Below are 19979 nucleotides of genomic sequence, written 5' to 3'. Positions count from 1 at the left end.
AAAAAAAAAAACAGGACAAAAAAAAAATGTCCAAGTTGCCTGCAGACATGAGAAATGCCACTATCTGCTCTCTGTTGTCTGGGTGTCATGCAGATCAGCTCAGGATGTCTGTCTAGACTAAACAGGGACCAAAACAGGCAATGGTCAAACCGTTACAAGGCTGGCCAGAGGTCAGCAGCCACAGAGAAAACACACAGCGCACACACACACACAGAGGCAGTAAAAACATACGCAGGGAAGCGCACTCGCACATTGGAGATGCATGAAAGTATATACATTTAAATACTTGTGCAGTCATATACACAAACACAAGAAATGCAGACACTCTGCAATTATATATAAACATTACAGTCGACCAAAGACATGCTGCAATTATACACAAACGTTGTAGTCAGCCTTGTGCCCTCACTAAGGCCTGCGGAGGGGACACAACTCCAACTGCTGGTAAAAAGGCGCACAGAACACAAAAGAATGACAAATACACGGAGGGGGGAGCGACCACAACAGAGAGAACACAACAAAAATCTACGCTTACACTTAAATAGCTGTACAATTATGCATGTCTGCGTGAAATGACCGGTTGTCTAGATCGGCAGACAGAGATATAGGGAGAGCCAGTCACGACGGCATTCGGTGTTTATGTACGCGTGTGTGTGCTGCTCGCTGCCTGCCAGGGTCTGTGTAGGAGACTGAAGCCCAAAACGCACGGGGTGAGGAGGAGGCCAGGGGAGAAAAGGAAATGCAGAGAGCAAACCGCTCACAGCTGTGGCACAGGGTTCAGGTTTCCTGTGTCGCTGCAGGAAAACAACAGTGTCAGAGGTTTCTAGGAAAAGCGGTGGGATTCTTTCCCGTTTGTGCCCGCGAGGCCACGGCGAGCAGGTACCGACTCCCGACTCCGCGCGGGAGAAGAGAGGTTTCTGCAACTGTCTGGCACTGCTTTTAACTAGGAGCCGTTTACTAAAGCCTGTATCTCATTTATCCAGTTAGCTTCTGACATGAGACATTTTTACTGTAATTGCAGGGTGATGTTGATTGGCCCTTCCTGTTCTGGCAGGGGCAGAGTGTTGACCCCTCTCACACCCCGGTCTGGCCTCTGTCAGCCCTAGTGAGGCAGACAGGACATTAAAAGGAGCTACTCTATGTTCAGTCACTTAGGGCCTGACAGCGGTTCTGCGTTATTAACCTCTGCTTCTTATCACACTACAGGTATAAGACGGCCTTGATGGACGCGACCTCGTTTTGACCATTAGGGCTGAGGCGTCTGGATCATTCTGCGCCAAACAATTGACATTTGGTGGATAATTGCGATAAGCAATTGGAAAGCCACCCCCCCCCCCCCCCCCTTCCCTTGAGAGTAATGAACTCAGTAAATGAAAAGGACACATAAATAGTCCACAAAGCAAAACAGACAAGTCACAAATAGTTTGGCAAAAACATCTGTGCTACAATTTGATAATGTCATCTGGAAAAACAGAATCACTGCATTACAGCTGCCTGCATCCTGCATTGAGATATAACACAGTATCGTTGGACTGGAGCAGCACTGACAAATATGTGTCTGTTTTTTATTGCAAATAAAATCACACTGTATAGAGAGCGCACTGACATTTACCACTAACCCCAGTTCTCCCATGAGGACCGCGATGAGTCCGTCTGTTTTACACACACGCAAGAGGACACACACACACACACGTGAGAACACATGTGGCAGGATTCACGTCCTGCCTCAGATTTCATGCTACTCTGCTGCAACAATAACAACAACAACGAGCGAGAAGGCTGCATGCTGACAAACAATGACGACACGTACACAATTATTCATTTAAAACACACACACACTTACATAATGAATCAGTCTGCGAATTTCGCATTTCCATAAACAACATCTTACCCGTCTTTTCAAGCACACATATTTACGCCTCATGGGAAATCAAACAGGAACTGACCCTTTCTTCAACATCACAAGTTGGGGATGATTTAAAAAATAGCAATTACCCCACCACCCCCTTTTTTTTTATTCTTATTTTATTTTATTTATTTATTTTTCTCTTGCATGTATGTGCTGTTGTTGTTCTTCCTTGGCGGGCTTGTTCTTATTTTCCCTTCTGCTGTTTTGGTTTTTGAAATTTCCCTCAAGGCTTTATCTTGTATCTTTTATTATGTATGTGTAAAAAAAAAAAAAAAAACCTCCAATAAATATACCATGAACAAAAAAAGTAGCAATTATGATAAATAACCACAATAAATAAAAAGAAAAAGAAAAGAAAGAGTGTACATGGAGAGGATGCTACAGCTGAGCAACACTTACAGCCTGTGTCTTTAAGGCGGTTGATGGCGTTGGACAGAAGGCGGACACAGCCCAGGAACCCGGCCCCTTGCTTCTTGTGGATCTTCTTGTGGTTCCACACGCTGATGGTGATGGAGTCTGATTTTCCAATGTAACTGAGGGGAATAAACGAAAGGAGACATAATTAATTTTCAGTCCTCGACACTATGAGAATCACCGACGTGACCGGTTGTAATAATAAACAGCGTCTGCGTTTCAGTTTCAGTTTTCTGTGATTATCTCTGCTGTAAAACATAATTGCTCATAAAGCTGCTGGACTCGAGGAGTACCGGTGACGTCGACACGCAACACAACACAACACAACATCATGTGTTTACAATGAGTCTCGCTCAGGATGTGCCCGGCAAAGCAGCGAGACGCACATCCTCCGCAGAGGCTACCGCTAAGACTCCTCTCGTCAAGGACACGTTACGAGGCGCAGCCGGGACATGGAGGCGGAAGAGGAAGGTGGGGAGGCAGAGCGGGATTTTCCAGCCAGTAAATCTGACCCTGAGCGTCTGAGTAGGAGACAGAACATTGTAAGCAGACTGGGATCCTGTGAATCATTTATAACATTCACAGCAGAACCTCCGCACATATCAGCAGAAGTGATTTAAAATATCTGAGGATGGAGGGAGGGAGGAGAGATACAGTAAAAGAGAGGAGATAAAAATTTAATTACAGTGAAAGTGCCCCAGCTGAGAAAATACTGTAAGATGTGACTGTCTGGGACTGCAGGAGTCTGCGATGGTCCTCTAAAATGGCTTTTTAAAACAAGGGCTGAAACCAAACTCTGAGCCCTTTCTGGCCTTTTTCAGTCAGACATTTTATATAAAACAAATAAAACAACATCTCCAAATAAATGGAAAAAATGACCAGCTTGATTAAATCAGCTTAATTGAAAATGCAATTGGGTATGAACAGTCAATCATGCTGTCAGACATCGAGGGCTGTAAAATTAGTAACAGAAAAGGAGGAGTTTTTGCCTGAGAGAAGTTCTGCAGCTATACTACACCACATACATGACGTACTGCACACATCTCTGCTCACATGTAACCAAAATGAAGCCCTTATCTTAAAGCCTTAAGGGCTGGGAGAAGTTTCAGAGTCCTCCGTGCCTTCTCGGAGTTACAGCGGGGCTCCGTGCAGCACTGCATGTCCATATGACGGTTCTGAACGGAGCTCACTTTTCTTCGTCCAAAAAGACACACCAAAAAACATCCAAATTCCTCCATAGTGCTCGTCTGTAATGTCCCTCTTGTATGGAAGCCCCAACATGAGAAATTGTTCCGAAAAAAACTAAATAAGTATATGTTTTAAGCTTGTTTGTAGCGGAAGCTCCCAGCACTGCTCTTCCTGGTCCGTCCAAATCACGCACGATTTGCATTGACACCCAGTTCACGGCTCCGCAAATCACGCGAGATTCCGGCAGAGCAACAATGGGAGCTTCCGCTACAAACAAGCTTAAAACATAGACTTATTTAATTTTTTTCGGAACAATTTCTCATGTTGGGGCTTCAATACAAGAGGGACATTACATACGAGCAGCATGGAGGTATTTGGATGTTTTTTGGTGTGTCTTTTTGGACGAAGAAAAGTGAGCACCATTCGCAACCGTCATATGGACATGCAGTGCTGCACGGAGCCCCGCTGTAACTCAGAGAAGGCACGGAGGACTCTGAAACTTCTCCCAGCCCTTAGTCGACATGAGGGTGAGTAGATAATGAGTTAAATTTGAATTTTGGGTGAACTATCCCTTTAACTGGTAATAAGTCGGAAAGCCAGAAACGATGGCACCGGGGCTGCACAATCAAATATTATCAAAATATTCTGCCTCACAGAGTTAGAGTTATTTCTGTGCACAGATAAATACATTCGGAAACACACAACCATATATGTGTTACTGTGCGCTCCAGGGTTCAAATTAGCAAAACTTTACGAATCAGCATTACAGCTTTACAAGCAAGATACAGCAACGACTGCAACACTTAAGTGAAGCACTCAGCTGCATGTACTGAGTTGACCCCCCCAATGTCATTGATTGCCAGCACTAACAGTACTTATAATGGTTAATAATAAACATTAATAGTTCAACAGTCCAGGTTATGGGCCATTGCCTTTGGTTGAGGTGATTTACAGCCTGATGGTGGTGGCAACGAGAGAAACGCTCTACCCTGCAGCACAGTGAGACGAGATGTAAATTAAACTGTTTAACTAAATTAACTGTCTGATTTTATTAGATTAGATTAGATTAGAATTAATGTAGAGTAACTGAACAACACATGGTAAGAGTCAATCATAACAAAACACAATAAGATGGGGGTCTACTGTGAGGCCGTTCTAATGCAACGTTCAACGCATGATACCATGCCAACATTTGTCAGTTAGCAGTATTGGAAATACATTTTTGGACAAATACATTTTTTGACTTGACTGGTTGGGAAGTATAAAGATCAAAGTTATTGCTGTTCATCATGAGTGTAATGTATTACAATCTGCCTCCCCAGAGCCATTGTGTTGTGCCATTATCTTAGCACAACACAACCATGTTAAAGGAACAGTCCTCTGTCTTCTGTGCCAGTAAAGAACTTGATCAGGTAATTACATTGTATACAGACAGCCAATGACAGAGAGCTACATTAAACAGACAGATTATTTCCTGCCGGCTTGTATCCGTCTCCTCCTCTCTTCTCTGGCTCCCCTCAAGAGTCAGGCGAGACCACGTACGTGCTAAAAGTCTCACCATGTGAACCTGTTGTGGCACATCTGTTCGGGTGGGCTCCCTCCTTCAGTCAAAAACTAATCATCTGTGCGATTGGCAGGACTACATCCCACTGTAATTATCATGCTGCTTACCAAAAGGGATATGAAACAATGGGGCTGTGAGTAAGACGTCTGGACATTTTGAGTCCATGCCAAATGCCTGTCTGGGGTGCGATGTGAGAGAGCTGCTATGTCAGACACACATGACGGGAGGGAAGTATTATAACCAAACCCTAGTCATCTGGATCACCCTCCATGTAATAAAATTCATTAGTCTGGCTAAGATTTTTAATACCAGTTGCAGGCAATCTCACACACACACTCACACATATACACACACACTCAGACATATACACTGCATAAGAGACAATAGGAAAATTGCTATAAAAAGGAAAAACCAGCTGATTTAAAGACACAGATGTGCTTTCTAAATACATTCTTTCATTTGGTAGACTGTATTCATGCAAGACGCATCCTGAGCACTGTTTTTAGCAGGGTTTTTTCTTTTTTTTCTTTTTTGCACCAAATTACTGCCAGGAACATACGGTCAACATAAAAGGAAAACTCGACTGCAACAAAAATGTAACAGTCTGAGATGCAAAAATAACAGAAAGTCAGGAGGACTAAGATTCAAAAGCTGGGGATAGATGATCCTGTTGCTCTCAAAACTGATTGGCAGGTATTTTAATATGTGGACACGGATGTGAGCTAAATGATGGACAATGTGCTCCAGGAGATACAACTTTACTAAGCAGTAGGCACGTGGAAAGACATGGAGAGGAGATGCTAAACTGACAAATTAAAAAGAAAACATCCACAGACTGACTGAGCTGTGACACCGTCCTGAACTTTACATTTTACAGTCATGTCAGACTACTACTGCAGGCAAACAGAGAAGTCTGAACAGTTCGTTTAAACTAATGTGAGAAAAGTGCTGTTACAATATCCATTTTTGTATAATCAAGGGTGAAATAACATCCAGATGAAAACCAAACCAAATGAACACGAATTGTATTGTTGATGATGGGGATCTTGAGTTCTTCCTACAGGACTGTGAGGTACACGCCATGGCTTTATTTGCTAATTAGCTTGATTTATAGTGAGAATGTAGAATTCCTGCTGAATCAATCCCACAGACGCCTCATCTTCATCATCACAACTCCATCGATACAGACACCGGACACTGGAACTGGAGGTATCGGAGAGAATCTTTATTACTCAACTTTATTGTGGTAAATATGTTCTTCCTTTTCTTCTAAGGACACTACATAATCATCCTGGCTGTAGGATTGTAACAGAGCCATTAATAGTCGAGCTGTTTACCTGGGAGCATGCATAGAAAACACGACATCTACGACACTCACTACGTAGGTGAGGAGCCTCCTAAGAGAAATAATGGTAACACTTTATTTGACGCATATCTCTATAATGCATTATAACCATACTTATGAGTTATAGCACTGTATAACTATAGATATAAAACACTCATAAAGGATCATAATGCTTTATAACAATAATCATAACACACTATAAAAGCATTTTATCATGACTTATAAGGTCGGGTATTATAATACATTATAATTGTTAGTAACTCGCTGACAAGGCCCACATCGATAATGCATTATAAATAGTTATGTTATAATTGGCTTATAAACGTGTATAACTATCATTATAAACACTCATAAATTACCATAAGGCTTTATAACAATAAGCCTAACACACCATAGAGCATTTTATAATGGTTTATAAGGCCAAGTATTATAATAGAGTTATAATGCTCTATAATGTGTTATACTTATTGTTATAAAGCCACATAACACATTATAACTATATTTATAATGCATTATCGATGTGGGCATTGTCAGCGATTATAACGTATTATAAAACCTATTATGATAATTTATGAGTGTTTATAACTATAGTTATACAGTGCTATAACTGCATTATAACTCATAAGTATGGTTATAATGCCTTATTATATAGAGATAGGCGTCAAATAAAGTGTTACCGAAATAATGAAACTACTAGTAACTGTTGTGTCCTTGTCCTCAGCTGGAGTGACTGTTATTCTAGCGCTTCCTTGATGTTTCAGCGTGGCTCTTAGTCATTGTCTGTTTAACACACTTGGTGCAGGCAGAATGAGCCACGGTGGCAGGCAGCCACACTCACTGTGTCTGCTATCCCTGGCATGTCGGCCACATCCTGCAGCAAAACTCAAGGGTCACAGTTCACAGGCCAGTTTGCTGGCTGCGGCTGACCAATGAAACCAAGCCTGTGGACACGGACATACACACAAACACACACACACACAAAGATATACATACGCAACGCAGGCCAACTTCCATGGTATTTCTACACCCTCACATGAGCACATATAACAAATGGAAAAAAAGAGTCACTGCCAACAGCTTTAATGCACACGGCTGTATTGGGAACACCAGGTGTTGCAGGCCCTATTTTAATAAGTGTGAGCCAGACAGACGGATTTCTAGGCTGCTCTCAGTCAATTAAAACCTGTCTCCTCCAACAAACCGCCTGAGAGTCCTTCTGCTGGCCCTGAGGATAAACACCAACAGACAGCAAAGTGGGTATAGTGTTCATGTTAAACTTAATCACTGGCGCAGAAAGCAGGGATTTAAACACAAAGTGCAGGCCGCTCCGTCTGAGGCACCTGGTGCAGAGCAGCTCAGCCGAGCCACGGGTCTGCGCTCTCCCCTCCATCTATTTATCTTCAAGGTGTGCGTACGTGCGCGTGACTTTTTCCCTTTTGTCAAATGTGACACGAGCAGGTTATTTAACAGCCATGTAGAGAGAGGGGTCCTGTATCCCCGGCAACCAAACAAACGGAGACATGTGCTTCCTCTTGCTGTTGGCTACGCATGACGGTTTGGATAAACACCGGGCGAATACTGGAAACTTTCACTCTCACATTTTCACTCACGCGCTCTGTCTCTTATTTTTTTCCAGGTTACTTTTCACAGGACAAACCATCTTTGGGAAAAGGCAATCAGGATTACAACAAGACATACACGTGTTTCAGTCGATGGAAGAAAATACTATTGGAGACTTTCGCTCCTTTTCGGAGCTTTAAATACTGTTCCAGGGTACATTTTTAGACTGTTTGCTGGAGCTGGAGAGTTATGTCATTACAGATAAGTGAGAGGCCAGATGCAACAGCTGTTTACATCTGTTGCTGTTCAGGTCCCATTAATGGCACTGGCCCGACACGTCTTGCTGTGCTCACTTATCAAGGTTAAATAAAGAAAGGCATAAAAATTGTGAGGGATTGTTGCCTTGAACTGCTGTTTGTAATCTGATTAAGTCTTCAGGGCAGGTGGGGTATTCAAATAAACCGAGAAGGAATTTGTTTTTTTCCCCCCAGATGCAAGTAAGGCTCATTAGAGGTGCGATTAAAATGAAATAAAGCTCTGGGACTCACAGGTCGTAGTGTTGATTCCACTTGGGGTCAAGTGTGTTCCTCACAGTGTCTGTAGAGTGGCATTGCCCTGAACCGTCCACAACCACCTTGGCAAAGGGATCAGGGAGGCCTGCAGAGAGAGAGAGAGAGATGGACACCACACTCAGCCACACTGACTGACCAAGAATAAATATCAGTGAACAAACTGTTTAACAAGACACGAATGACAACACACAGCGGTGTTCGCCTGCTACACAGCAGATGGGGATAAATGCTGATGACACAGATGCTGAGCTGTTTACGCGGCTCGGTTCTGCTTTGGATGCAGTCCACGCTCACAGTCACAGATTACTCATTATTTACTTCCACAAAACGTTTGTGCGCCTTTGATGTCAGAAGAGGTCCTTCTGCAATCGCACAACTCCAGGTTAGATCAGCAAGAACTGATTTTATTTAGCAGGAAAAACGTGTGGGTGCGATGCCAGAACGCGCTCTTTTTACATGATCAAAAACAAAAAGCGGATTCATGATGGACATTTGTTTCTGTTTTAAACAGTTTACACACTACATAACTTTACTACTCCATGAAAGAGCGTGAAATTAATTCAAAAAGCAAATGAGCCTGGCTGCAAGTAAGTCGATGTGGGTGAAGCACGCACACCAACAGACAAATACATCTACAAATGCACAACAACAAAAGCAAAGAAGCTCCATGTGAACTTTGTTATATATTATGCTTTTAGTGCTGCTCTGCACCAACCCAGTGTTTGCTCAGCTCCTGAGCGTTGGAATGGCAGGAATGGGCAAGACACAACTCACCTGAGTGAGCATAAGACCTTTACATGCTCATTCACCATGACAGCCTGACCCAAACACACCAAAACAATCGCAGCGCTACAGACACCTATACGCCACTTATTAAGCCTTAAGAGGACTAAATGAGTTGGTTGTGTAAAATTATTATTCTAGTATAATATTAAGTGGTTGTGCAAAGTATGCAGACAGTGCATCAAGAGCCAGAATGTCAGGGCTCACACTTGAGTCCACATTTTTTGTTTTTAGAGCACTTTGTAGACAACACTCTCCTTCTACCAAGGACATGTGTAGTAAACCATTCACATCTGCTGAAATGGCTGTGTAAGTGGTTGATATTGCGCTGCTGACAGCTAAACAGCAAAGTGCCCCAACATTTCTCTCAGTCTCCAGAGGTCTTTACTTTACAGTGCAGTACATGCAGCATACAACCAAGGAACAGAAAGGGGAAAACAGGGGAGTGAGAAGAAACGACAGGTTCATCTTTAAAACAGCAGAGATTGGAGATACTTACGGAAGAAGTCCTTCTTCACCAGGTTTTTGGCGCAGAGGACTGAAAGAGAGAGAAGAGTCAAGGGTTAATTTAATATAAAACGCTAAATTCACAAACAGTAAATCAGAGTTTGACGGTTAACAACCCAGTTGACGAGCGGCGCGGTCATCTGACACGCCTCATTTACCGACTTTTAAGTTTAATGTTTTTACTTCAGACGCATGTGTTAGAAAAGTGGCAGGAATGTGCATGGGTGGGCAGCAGGAAATGATTTGTCTAGTTCAGGATTCGAGTAGGAAAACACTGCAGAGAACAACTGCATCACGGGCCTGAGTCACACACGGGCCCAGCTTCGCTATAGACTACACAAACCATAACTTACCTACAATTAGATAGCACTTCTAAAAGAACAGAATGCCAAGTATGTGCTGTATATCAAAACACGCCGTCAGGAACAACAGAGGAGGCTGTGAGTTTGAATCTGAAGCTTTAGAGCAATCAACTCTTACAGTATATTGGTTGCATGATTTAAAACAGAAAAACACCATTACAACATTCAGCCTTTAATTTAGAGAAGGTGATGTTGTGTCTCATTCTCCTTCGCCTGCAGCAGCAGCAGAGAGGGGCTGAACCTGTTGATCTACTCCAGGAGCCACGGAGGCGGTTGCTGAGGTGACGAGGCAGAGCCACTAACACGCTCCTCCGGTGCATGTGTGGATGGACGAGGAAGCTCAGTTACCACCTGGGCGTCTGTCTGGTGTTAAGAGTTACAGCCAGTGAGTCAGGCACATGGAAATACAGTTTGGCTCATTCCTGCGATACAGTTTTTCTGAGGCACAGAGACTAATTGGTCTCTGGATACTGATGTGGCTGATTTAATGGGTCAAATAGAGATGAGGCAAAAAAAATAATAAAAATCATGTATGTGTAAAACACTGTCGTTTATATTTGGCAGTTGTTTCAAAAGAAACTGTGCTAAAAATAAAACGGTTCACAGAGATGAATGTGATAAAGCTTAAAGTCTCAGTGCATTCAAATGCATGTGTTTAGCTCATTATCACTTCCCTTGAATGTTTGAGCTTCACTCTGCAGAGTGGTGATGTATGTGCAGAGTCTGACGCCACAAGGCTGTTTTCACGTTCATCTGCTGAAGGGGAAAAGTCTGGGGCTGACTTTAAATCTGACGTTAAGACATGTATGTACTGGAGCAGCATGACTTGTGGCAAAGCACTCGCCAAGTGGGATCCGACACGCAACTTGACAAAGTGCGATCTGGAAACGTGAAACCTCAACGTGCGCATACAGAGAGAATGGATTGTGGAGTGAAGTATAGAACGGGTCATCGTGAGTCTATTAGTTTATATCCTGGAACAGATTAAATCAGCATTTTTAGCATCAGACTGGAGGTGGATGTGCTGGATCTGACCTTAAAGTAACAGTTTGATGTGACTCAGTAGATTTATTCATATTGGGTCAGACAGGCAAGGTTACATCATTATAGGCCAATTCTAAAGTTTATTTTTGCGTGTAACTGCAGATTCACAATAATCAATCCTTGATTTCCGTCTTTTATCTATTCAGCTTTTCACACTGTTTCCAGGCATATGTTGGGTTGAATGTCAAAAGTTGAATAAAAAAAGGTGTAAAAAAAAAAGTAATTGTAACAATAACCAGGCTACAACAACAAGAATTAATCTGCTCCTATTTAGTCACTTTAATTATTTTTAAGACAAAGTTGCTGCTTCAACTTTCTATTGTCTATAGGTAGTTGACTTTCTGAGGTGTTGGACTGTGGCTGAAGCAAAACAAGACATCTGAAAATGTCACCTTGGACTGTGCAGAATTATAAGGGATATATATGTTTATTATTGGCATTTTATAGACAAAACAATTAAATAATTATTGGGGGGAAAAAATGCAAAAGACATCATTAAGATTAACCTCTAGACCAGCTCCAGGTCTGGATTTACAAGTGAAACTATTAGTCAATTCATCAATCAACTGAATGACAGAAGAATCATTGGAAAGTACTTTCAGTTTGCTCACACCCACAGTACTCAATCTCTATACTTTGAGCTGATGTTTGGACCATTTACTGATATTTGTGAGATGATTCCCTGATTAGATTGATCAATGATTAAAACAATCAGCAGAAACAGCTCTAGCTGGTTTCTATAGCTCTCTCTCTCTGGCCGGGCCCACTCCCCCCGATGTGCAGGTGAGAGTGCTCAGACTTTACTTTGCTAACACAAATAGACAAAGGCACACCCACAGTGGCAGACTGCAGCTTAAGCCTTTCAATATGCAGCCGTCGCCTATTTTATACCTCCGACCCCCCGTCCCATGCCACACATACCCAGACGCACAACCACACCATTTCAAATATCACCCTGAATCACTTGGGCCCGAGCTGAAGCAATTTTGCCCACAAGGAAACAGGAGGAGGACCCAATGTCTGGGGGATGTGTCGACAAAATTAAATACGCAAATCACCGGCTTCACACAGCACCAATGTGTACTAATGCATGGTGTTTATAGCTGCACAAGGGACACACACATACACAAACACACACGGGGTTGGGGGTTTAATGACAAAAACTCCATTAAAACACGGAGGAGTGAAAACAGACGACTAAACTAGATGCATACCCTCCTGGGTGGGGGGTGGAGGGATGGAGGGAGGGGGGTGTGGGGGTTGGAGGGAGGGGGGGCAGAACATGCTCGACAGATGAGGAAGAATTTCTTTCCGCAAACATCCCTGGGAATGTGTTACGTTCCAGTGAAACCCACCTCATTTCTAAAACATCTGGAATGCATCGCTTTTTGGTCGCGCTCTTCCTGAACACGCAGGCAGGCATGTGCACACACGCATACACACACACACACACACACACATTTATTCCTCTGTGATATTAATAGTTGGTCTGGAGAGTTAAGTGTCTCAGGGGTGTGTGTGTATGTGTGTGTGTGTGTGCGTGCGAGTTGGAGGCTTTGAGGGAGGTGGACAAGGTGGAGTGAGGTAACAGGTGTCAGTTTTGTGTGTGTTTCCACAATGCTTCTGCCCAAATGCCACAGACAACATGAGTTGTATAATATATTTAAAAAAAGAACTTGACAGTGACTTGACGATGTTTCCAGAGAGGAAAAAATCATCGTGCACTCTTTTCCCCTGGTCTGGAAGTCACAATGCAAGGTAAAAAGGAAAGAAAAAAGAAAAAAAAAGGGTGCACTACTGGAGCAGCAACACTTCCATTCACAGCCCAGACAGGAACAAAGAAGTGACAAAGACAAAACGGGACCAACTGCAGGGTAACTGCAGGCATGACACGGCCCACACCACGACAGCCAGCTCAGCTTAAACCAAAAACTAAATGTAGGAAAACCTGCAGACCCCTCAGCAGTCAGCAGCTAGCCACACAGCAGGGAGGCAACGCTACAATTAGACCTATATAGGCTCCTTAGGAAAACATATATAAGAGCCTGAATTACGGCTGGAAACAGAAAAAGTGTACAGAAAGCCACTGGAATGGGAGACACAGAGGGAAACAATGGCACCAGGGAAGCCAATTAAGAGTCTGAGGCTACGGAGGAGGAGGAGGAGGAGGAGAGCGTCGAGACGGAAACACAGCAACGCTCGACCCTTGTCAAATGGCAACTGACGGAAAATGATGCGGATGACACGAAGGAAATGCGACAATGACGCTTGTTTCGTGTAGTGATTCGAGGAATGTAATCAGTCTCCTCCATCACACAGATCTGATGACCTCATCTGCTGCAAACTTTTATCTCCTCGATGGAAGACTGACATCACGATTTATCCGCTGCGTCTGTTTCTGTTCTAGAAACGAAAAGGTGATGATGATCACATGTGTGACACACGGCACAATCTTTACTTTAGCATAAAACATGTCAGAGCACAGCAGAACTGATCAATAACGTCACTGTCTGCCACAGTGTTTTGGTTACGGTCTACTTAGCTTAGCTGCGCCTGCACAAGAGGGTGAGTAGCGTGAACAAAGAACTGCTGCTGACGCGGACAGCGCAACAGTTTGTGTTGACTTTGCGTTCGAACTTTAAGAGTACGTTTTCAGTCATTTGATGCAACATGGTTGTTTTACTGCATCTCTGTGTAGAAAACTTGTCTAACAGAGTCAAAGAACACAACATCTCAGTCCTCCTGTCTGTTCTTCTTTTATTCTCAACCTTACAGGAGAAAAAAATGAAGTCCACAAATCTAAAAGGGATCAAAACCTGGCCGGGGCAGACTACTTCCTTTAGTTAAGCCGAGGGCTTCACTGGGTCTTTTTGTTTTAATTCTCGCTGCAATGTGCTGAATTTATTCTGAAAAGAAATAAAATGAATAAACAAAAAGGAGTAGTGATGGGGGGGTTTGAATGTAGGGCAGGGAGGCAAGGGAGTGCAGAGAGGGAGACAATGAATAAAAGAAGTTTAATATTTTTATCCATTATTATAGCTTATAATGCTTATAATATAGTCTTCATTTCAGGGATGTTGGGCTCCTTATAGACATCTATCATTAGTAGCTAACATACACACTAAGCACCATTATGTTTGAGGTTTTATACAATGACATTTAATATAATGCTGTTGCCTCTTTATTCGCCCGCTCAAAGAAATCCCCCAAAATTGATGCCGTTATGGGAACTGGAGTCCTGACAACAGAAGCCTTTCCCAAGAAGAGGAAGTGGGCGAGCTTGCACCTACAGGGCAGCATCGTAAATCTGTTGTTTTATTGGTCACCCTGGACTGGCTTTCTCATGCTCACATACACACACACACACACAGACAAATGTAATTAAGTGCTCCCTCTCTTTCTCCTTGTACATTAAAGATGGAGGAAAGACACATACGTCAGCACACACACACACATACAAGCTGTGTAAACCCCACAACGTGATGGAAGAAATACACAACCGTAGTAGGGTTTTTAAAAGAAATGATGGGAAAACTAGAGACATTAAAGGTTCATTACAGATGCCAGCTAAAATCACATCATTACTGTCCCACATAATCATATTACACAGTTGGGTTTTCAAGGGAGTGGTGATATTTAGTAAAACCAAATAACAGCAGGTGCGGGGTGAGACAGGACAAGCTTAACATTCAGCCTCCATAAAAAGAACGAGTGAAAATTAACTTAATCATTTTTGAAGATATGCTGAAGGGGGGGGGGGGTGATATTTGTCACCAAAGTAACAACTCTCTCCGAGCCTGCAAACATCATTTTCTGGCGTGGCTGTACTTCAGGGAAACCATTACAAGGGAGCAACAACATGTTATAGCACAATATTTCATGAAAGAAAAATGTGGAGAATGGGACAATACACATCATAAAGTGAAAAACGAACTGCTATATCATCTAATCTTATGGAGTTTTGGCAGTTATGTTCCTGTCCTTGGTGGGAAATATAAAACACTGAACATTTTATGTGGGTGTTGGCCGGGACAGCTGAGGTGTTTGGAAAAGGAACTTCTCACATTCCCTCAATATCTTAATAATAACAGTCTTATCTAGTACAGGGCTGTGATTAAAACTAGTCTGCTCTGCTACTTCATTTTGTGATTAACTCATGAATGATTTTATCTATAAAATGACAGGCAATATTGAAAAATCTTCTTCATAATTCACCAGTCTTTTGATGTTGGCTTCAAATTCGTCGTTTCATCTGACAAATGAGTCCAGAAAGAAAAGAGATTTGAATTTCTACAGCAACAAATGACCAGAAATGAAGAAAGAAAGGCGTCTGGCTATTATATTTCATGCAATTTAGGAAAAGAATCAATGAATCATACGCTGCCACAGTTGCACCACACAAGGATGAGAGTTCAAACAGTCGAGTCTTCATCAGGTACAGGTCTAAACCGTGAGACGAGCATCTCATTACTCTCAGTCCTCAACGTCTTCTAACTTTTCCGTCACAGAAACACACAAGACAGCCACTCTCCGGAAAAGCATCGCATAACCCCGTGCATCTCGGCCCCCATCTAAAATCCTCTGTTGTCATAGCGACGGCAAGTATCGAGGCAAAGCTGAGAGAAGGGTTTCTCTGTTGTCGCCTGTGTTTCTCATTCCGGTCGCAGCGCCTCACACAGCCAGGGACTGCAGCGCTGACTGATGGGGCTGAGGGAGGGGAGGGGTGGTGGTGGTGGTGGTGGGGGGGGGTTAAAGACACCCCCGCAGAGAGAGACAGACAGGAAGAGTACCACTGAGAGATTCACAGCAAGAGATGGGTCCAGACATTTAAAATGACAATCAAAGAAAAAGCCGTGTCAGAGGCCTTTTTTTTTCCACCACAGCAAATCACTTACAGCAGAACAGACAAGTCAGCGCGCAGTTTTTCACCGCCAGCTGGTTTTGTAGCTCCGTCCATACAGCGCAACATCAGTCAAACACACAGGCGCCCGAGTGTGTCACCGTTGAGTAATAAGTTCGACGGCTCCATTCTGCGGCTATAGCCTCACCGAGGTCCGCCACCTTTCCATCACCGGCTCATCCGCACCACGCTTTTGAGCGGGAACAGGGATCATATACAACAATTCCCTCCATCTGATAAATGAGCAAAACCTTTTAGGCTGAAAGCCCACCACCACACTTTTACAGAGAATTGTTATTTTAAAAACACACCAACATAGAAGTGTAAGGGATTTGAGGGTGTGATTGCAGGGAGACGCACAGAAAGGTTCAAACGCATCAAAGCATGGTTTACATTTATTTGTTGGTGCAAGCTGTTTTTAGAACGGTGGAGCAGAGCCGCGAGCTGCTCAGAGCTGAGCTACGGAGGCTAATGGGATTTCTTGGTTTCCCCTCATCAAACTCATCAAATACACAATCCAACAACTCCAAAACGCAAGTTGTGGCCTGCACATTCACCACGCTATGAGATAATAACGGAACATTATGAGGAGTTGTTTTTGAGGCAAATGCAGAGACTGCTTGCCGAAAAACTGCCCTCGACAGGAACGTGCATCAGAGGTTTTGCATGAATCTCATGGTTTAAAAAAAAAAAAAAATGCAGCATCTGCCTCAACTACCTGGAAATACAACCTGGTGGCTCACATAAGCAGCATGGGTGTCATGTCTGCTCGGCTGACTGCAGCTTATTAGTCACATAATGGCTTTCCACTCTGGAGGCCGACCAGGCCGGGCTCCCCGAGGACAGCGGAGAGGAAGCTAAGCAAACACCACATACAACTGATTATGAGCACAGATTTGCTTAGCTCGCTCCTTTTGCCAGCCTGTCCCTTCATAAAAACTAATTCCTCTGAGTGGCGACGGCAGCTCCGCACAGAGAGAGAGAGCGGAGAGAGAGAGAGGGAGAGCGAGACCTTGGGGCGAAGTTAAAGTTCCACCTGTGGCTCGAGGATGGGCCCGGTTTCTCCCAGGCTGCGACACAAAGAGCCCCACTGTGCAGGCGAATCAATGAACTTCACCAGACTCAAGCCAAACACCTGGGGAGGGGTAGGTCACGTGACGTCTAGGGGAGGGGAGGGGAGGGGAGGGGAGGGGGATGTCACCATGGCAGCAATCGCCGGTCAAGAGACAAGATGGAGCTGGGAATCCACTTTGTCATCCGATGTATTTTAAGAAGTCACACACACACTAACACAAAGAAGAAGCATGGGAAAAGAAAAGAGAGCGCTGTGGGGGAAAAGACGGTTCACGCTGCCTCGAGTCTGTTGCTCTGCGGTTAACCGTCACACTGGAGGCTATGAAGTGGAGGAAATGGGGGTGTGGGAACAGAGACGACCGCCTGGTCATGTTGCACCATTCCCATCCCCTGTCCCGCCCGTCAAAACTCTGTGGAAACTACAGACTAATAAGACGAAGAGAGGGAGAGAGGGAGAGGAGAGGAGGCATTTCAGAAATATCAGCCCGCTCTCTCTCTCTCTCTCTCTGGCTTGCATGGAATCATAACTCCGTGAGAACCTAAACAAATCTCTTCAGGCCTACTAGCTCAGGTTGACCCCGATTTGAACCTCCCTTCCTGTCCACCTGGTTCCTCCAGTCCAGTGCACTGACCCAACCCCGCCAGACAGTCTGACACATCTTCAGGGAACAGTACTCCCCCACCTCCTCCTCCTCCTCCTCCTCCTCCTCCCACTACTCTCCCTGCCCCCAACCCTTCCTCTGCCTGTCTGCCTGTTTGTCTGTGTGCCCTGTTTTGACTCCAGGCCCAGGACCGTGTACTCTCATGCACAGCATTGTTCTTCTATAAACAAAAGGCTTCCTTTTCCCCTCTCCACTCCTCCCTAACCTCGGCAGGGACTCGAAACCTTAAAGGGAGGGACAAAAGCGGAGATGAAGAAGACTGAGTTATGACTGACATGTGCTGATGGTTGCGTTGGTGAACCTGTTCTCTTGCTAATCCCTGAGCAATCTCCTAATCAATCTCTCTCCTCCCAGTGACAGGCAGTATGTTGGGTAATGTTGTGGTCTTGAACGCTAGTGGCCTCTGTGAGCGGCTGTCGCTGAATCTGCGGCGGATGGAGGCTGATGTTGAGCGTGGTGCTGGAGCTTCTACACATGGCAACCTCACAGACATGGAGCCATTCAGTCTAACACAGGAAGGAAATAAGGCGCAGTTCATTGGGAACACGTCCAAGTTCGTTTTCAGCCGAACCCACTTCGAGACTGACCAGTGGTGCCGTTTGACCGAAGAACTTCCAGGAACTATTGAGCCTGGCAAACTAAACTCGGGGACTAAATGTTCCTTTTCAAATTCCTGTTTAAATTTCCACAACATCAGAAAAACCAGGACCAACTGGAAGTCCAGTGACAGCACTGACAGAGTTGTCATGTTGTATTTATTGTGGCGTACCGCTGTCTTTTTTTTTGCATGTGTCCTTTATTGTTAAAGGGATAGTTCAACATTTTGGCAAATTGGCCCATTGCCATAATCCCTATAGTTTTAGGAGTAGGTTCGTTACATTTATTTGTTGGTGCAAGCTATTTTTAGAACGGCAGAGCAGAAGCGTGAGCTGCTCAGAGCTACGCTACGGAGGCTTATGGGATTTCTTGGTTTCCCCTCATCAAATTCATCAAATACACAATCCAACAACTCCAAAAGGCTCTGGTGGACAAGTTGTGACCTGCACATTCACCACGCTTAGAGATAATAATGGAACCTTATGAGGAGTTGTTTTCGAGGCAAATACAGAGACTGCTTGCCGAAAAACTGCCCTCGACAGGAACGCGCATCAGAGGTTTTGCATGAATTTACCTCGGAAACAACTCTACTTTTAGTGAAAAAAAAAAGAAAAAGTTTAATTACTTTTGTGCACTTGGTCACACCAAGCTCCTTCTCCCTCAATTACTCAGTCAACCAATGGTGATGCTCTCCTTCGCCCTGTAGCCATCTTTCTTAACTCAAAACAAGCCCAGAAGCAGACAACACAGTCTATTTTTGTTTGTATAATAAAAACACTTTTGACTGTTTTATATGCAAAACCAGCTTAGTCCCTGGTTCCTCTTGTGAAAACACAGGTTTAAGTTCATGAGCTCCTCATAAGGTTTCTGGTCTCCTGGGGGGAGGTCTCTCATAATGACAGAGCGACCGCCTCATCCTCACTAATGTGGCAATAAATGGTTAATCAGGCAAAAGTTTCAACCGATTCAATATTGACTTCCTTATTCTGATACATGCGAGATGTAATGTAAGCAAGCGCGGCAGCAGCAATAACCTCATTGTCCCTGAGACACTGATAGCAGACATACGAGCTTTAAAATAAACCTGCTTTACTGGGCAGCCCAGTGCCACAGAGTCGACCACAGCAAGCCGTTCACCGAGGGCTTTCCACGCTGCCATCGCTCATGACAAAAGTGGGTTACTTTTTAAAGACCTGGCTACACCACTTAAGTTTAGCTCTTAACTGGAGTCAGGCAGAATAGAGTGAGGGAGGAGAGTAGGATTTCAGGAACTCGGTCCAACTCCTCATGGGGTGCAGGCTAACTGTGGAAATGTGGTTAAGGCAAAGTGACTTGTAGGCACTGGGAAATATCTTAGCTTTGGCAGATTTTTAAATCATAGCAAATCCACTTATGTAATATGTAAATCTGATAAGACTTCTTCTGGTCACATATTACAGATATTAGAGTCATTGGTAGCAGAGTGATCATGGAACTACTAAGTGCCAGGAAAATCTTC

General features: G+C 43.9%; 1 protein-coding gene across 1 annotated transcript in view; it reads right to left on the bottom strand.

Moving 5' to 3' along the window:
• The window catches only part of smurf2 (SMAD specific E3 ubiquitin protein ligase 2), a 50404-nt gene that overhangs the window by 18956 nt on the left and 11469 nt on the right, over positions 1 to 19979 (bottom strand). Inside the window, exons 2-4 of the mRNA XM_083977522.1 lie at positions 9835 to 9873; positions 8529 to 8637; positions 2309 to 2442 (exon numbers count right to left, since the gene is read on the bottom strand). Of these exons, the coding sequence (XP_083833648.1) occupies positions 2309 to 2442; positions 8529 to 8637; positions 9835 to 9873 (282 nt within the window). The remainder of the gene's footprint in view (positions 1 to 2308; positions 2443 to 8528; positions 8638 to 9834; positions 9874 to 19979) is intronic.

The sequence above is a fragment of the Trachurus trachurus genome (genome assembly GCF_905171665.1).
Source record: "Trachurus trachurus genome assembly, chromosome: 8".
Taxonomy (NCBI): domain Eukaryota; kingdom Metazoa; phylum Chordata; class Actinopteri; order Carangiformes; family Carangidae; genus Trachurus; species Trachurus trachurus.
Note: the sequence above shows the minus strand (reverse complement) of the source record. Positions and strands in the feature narration are given on the sequence as shown.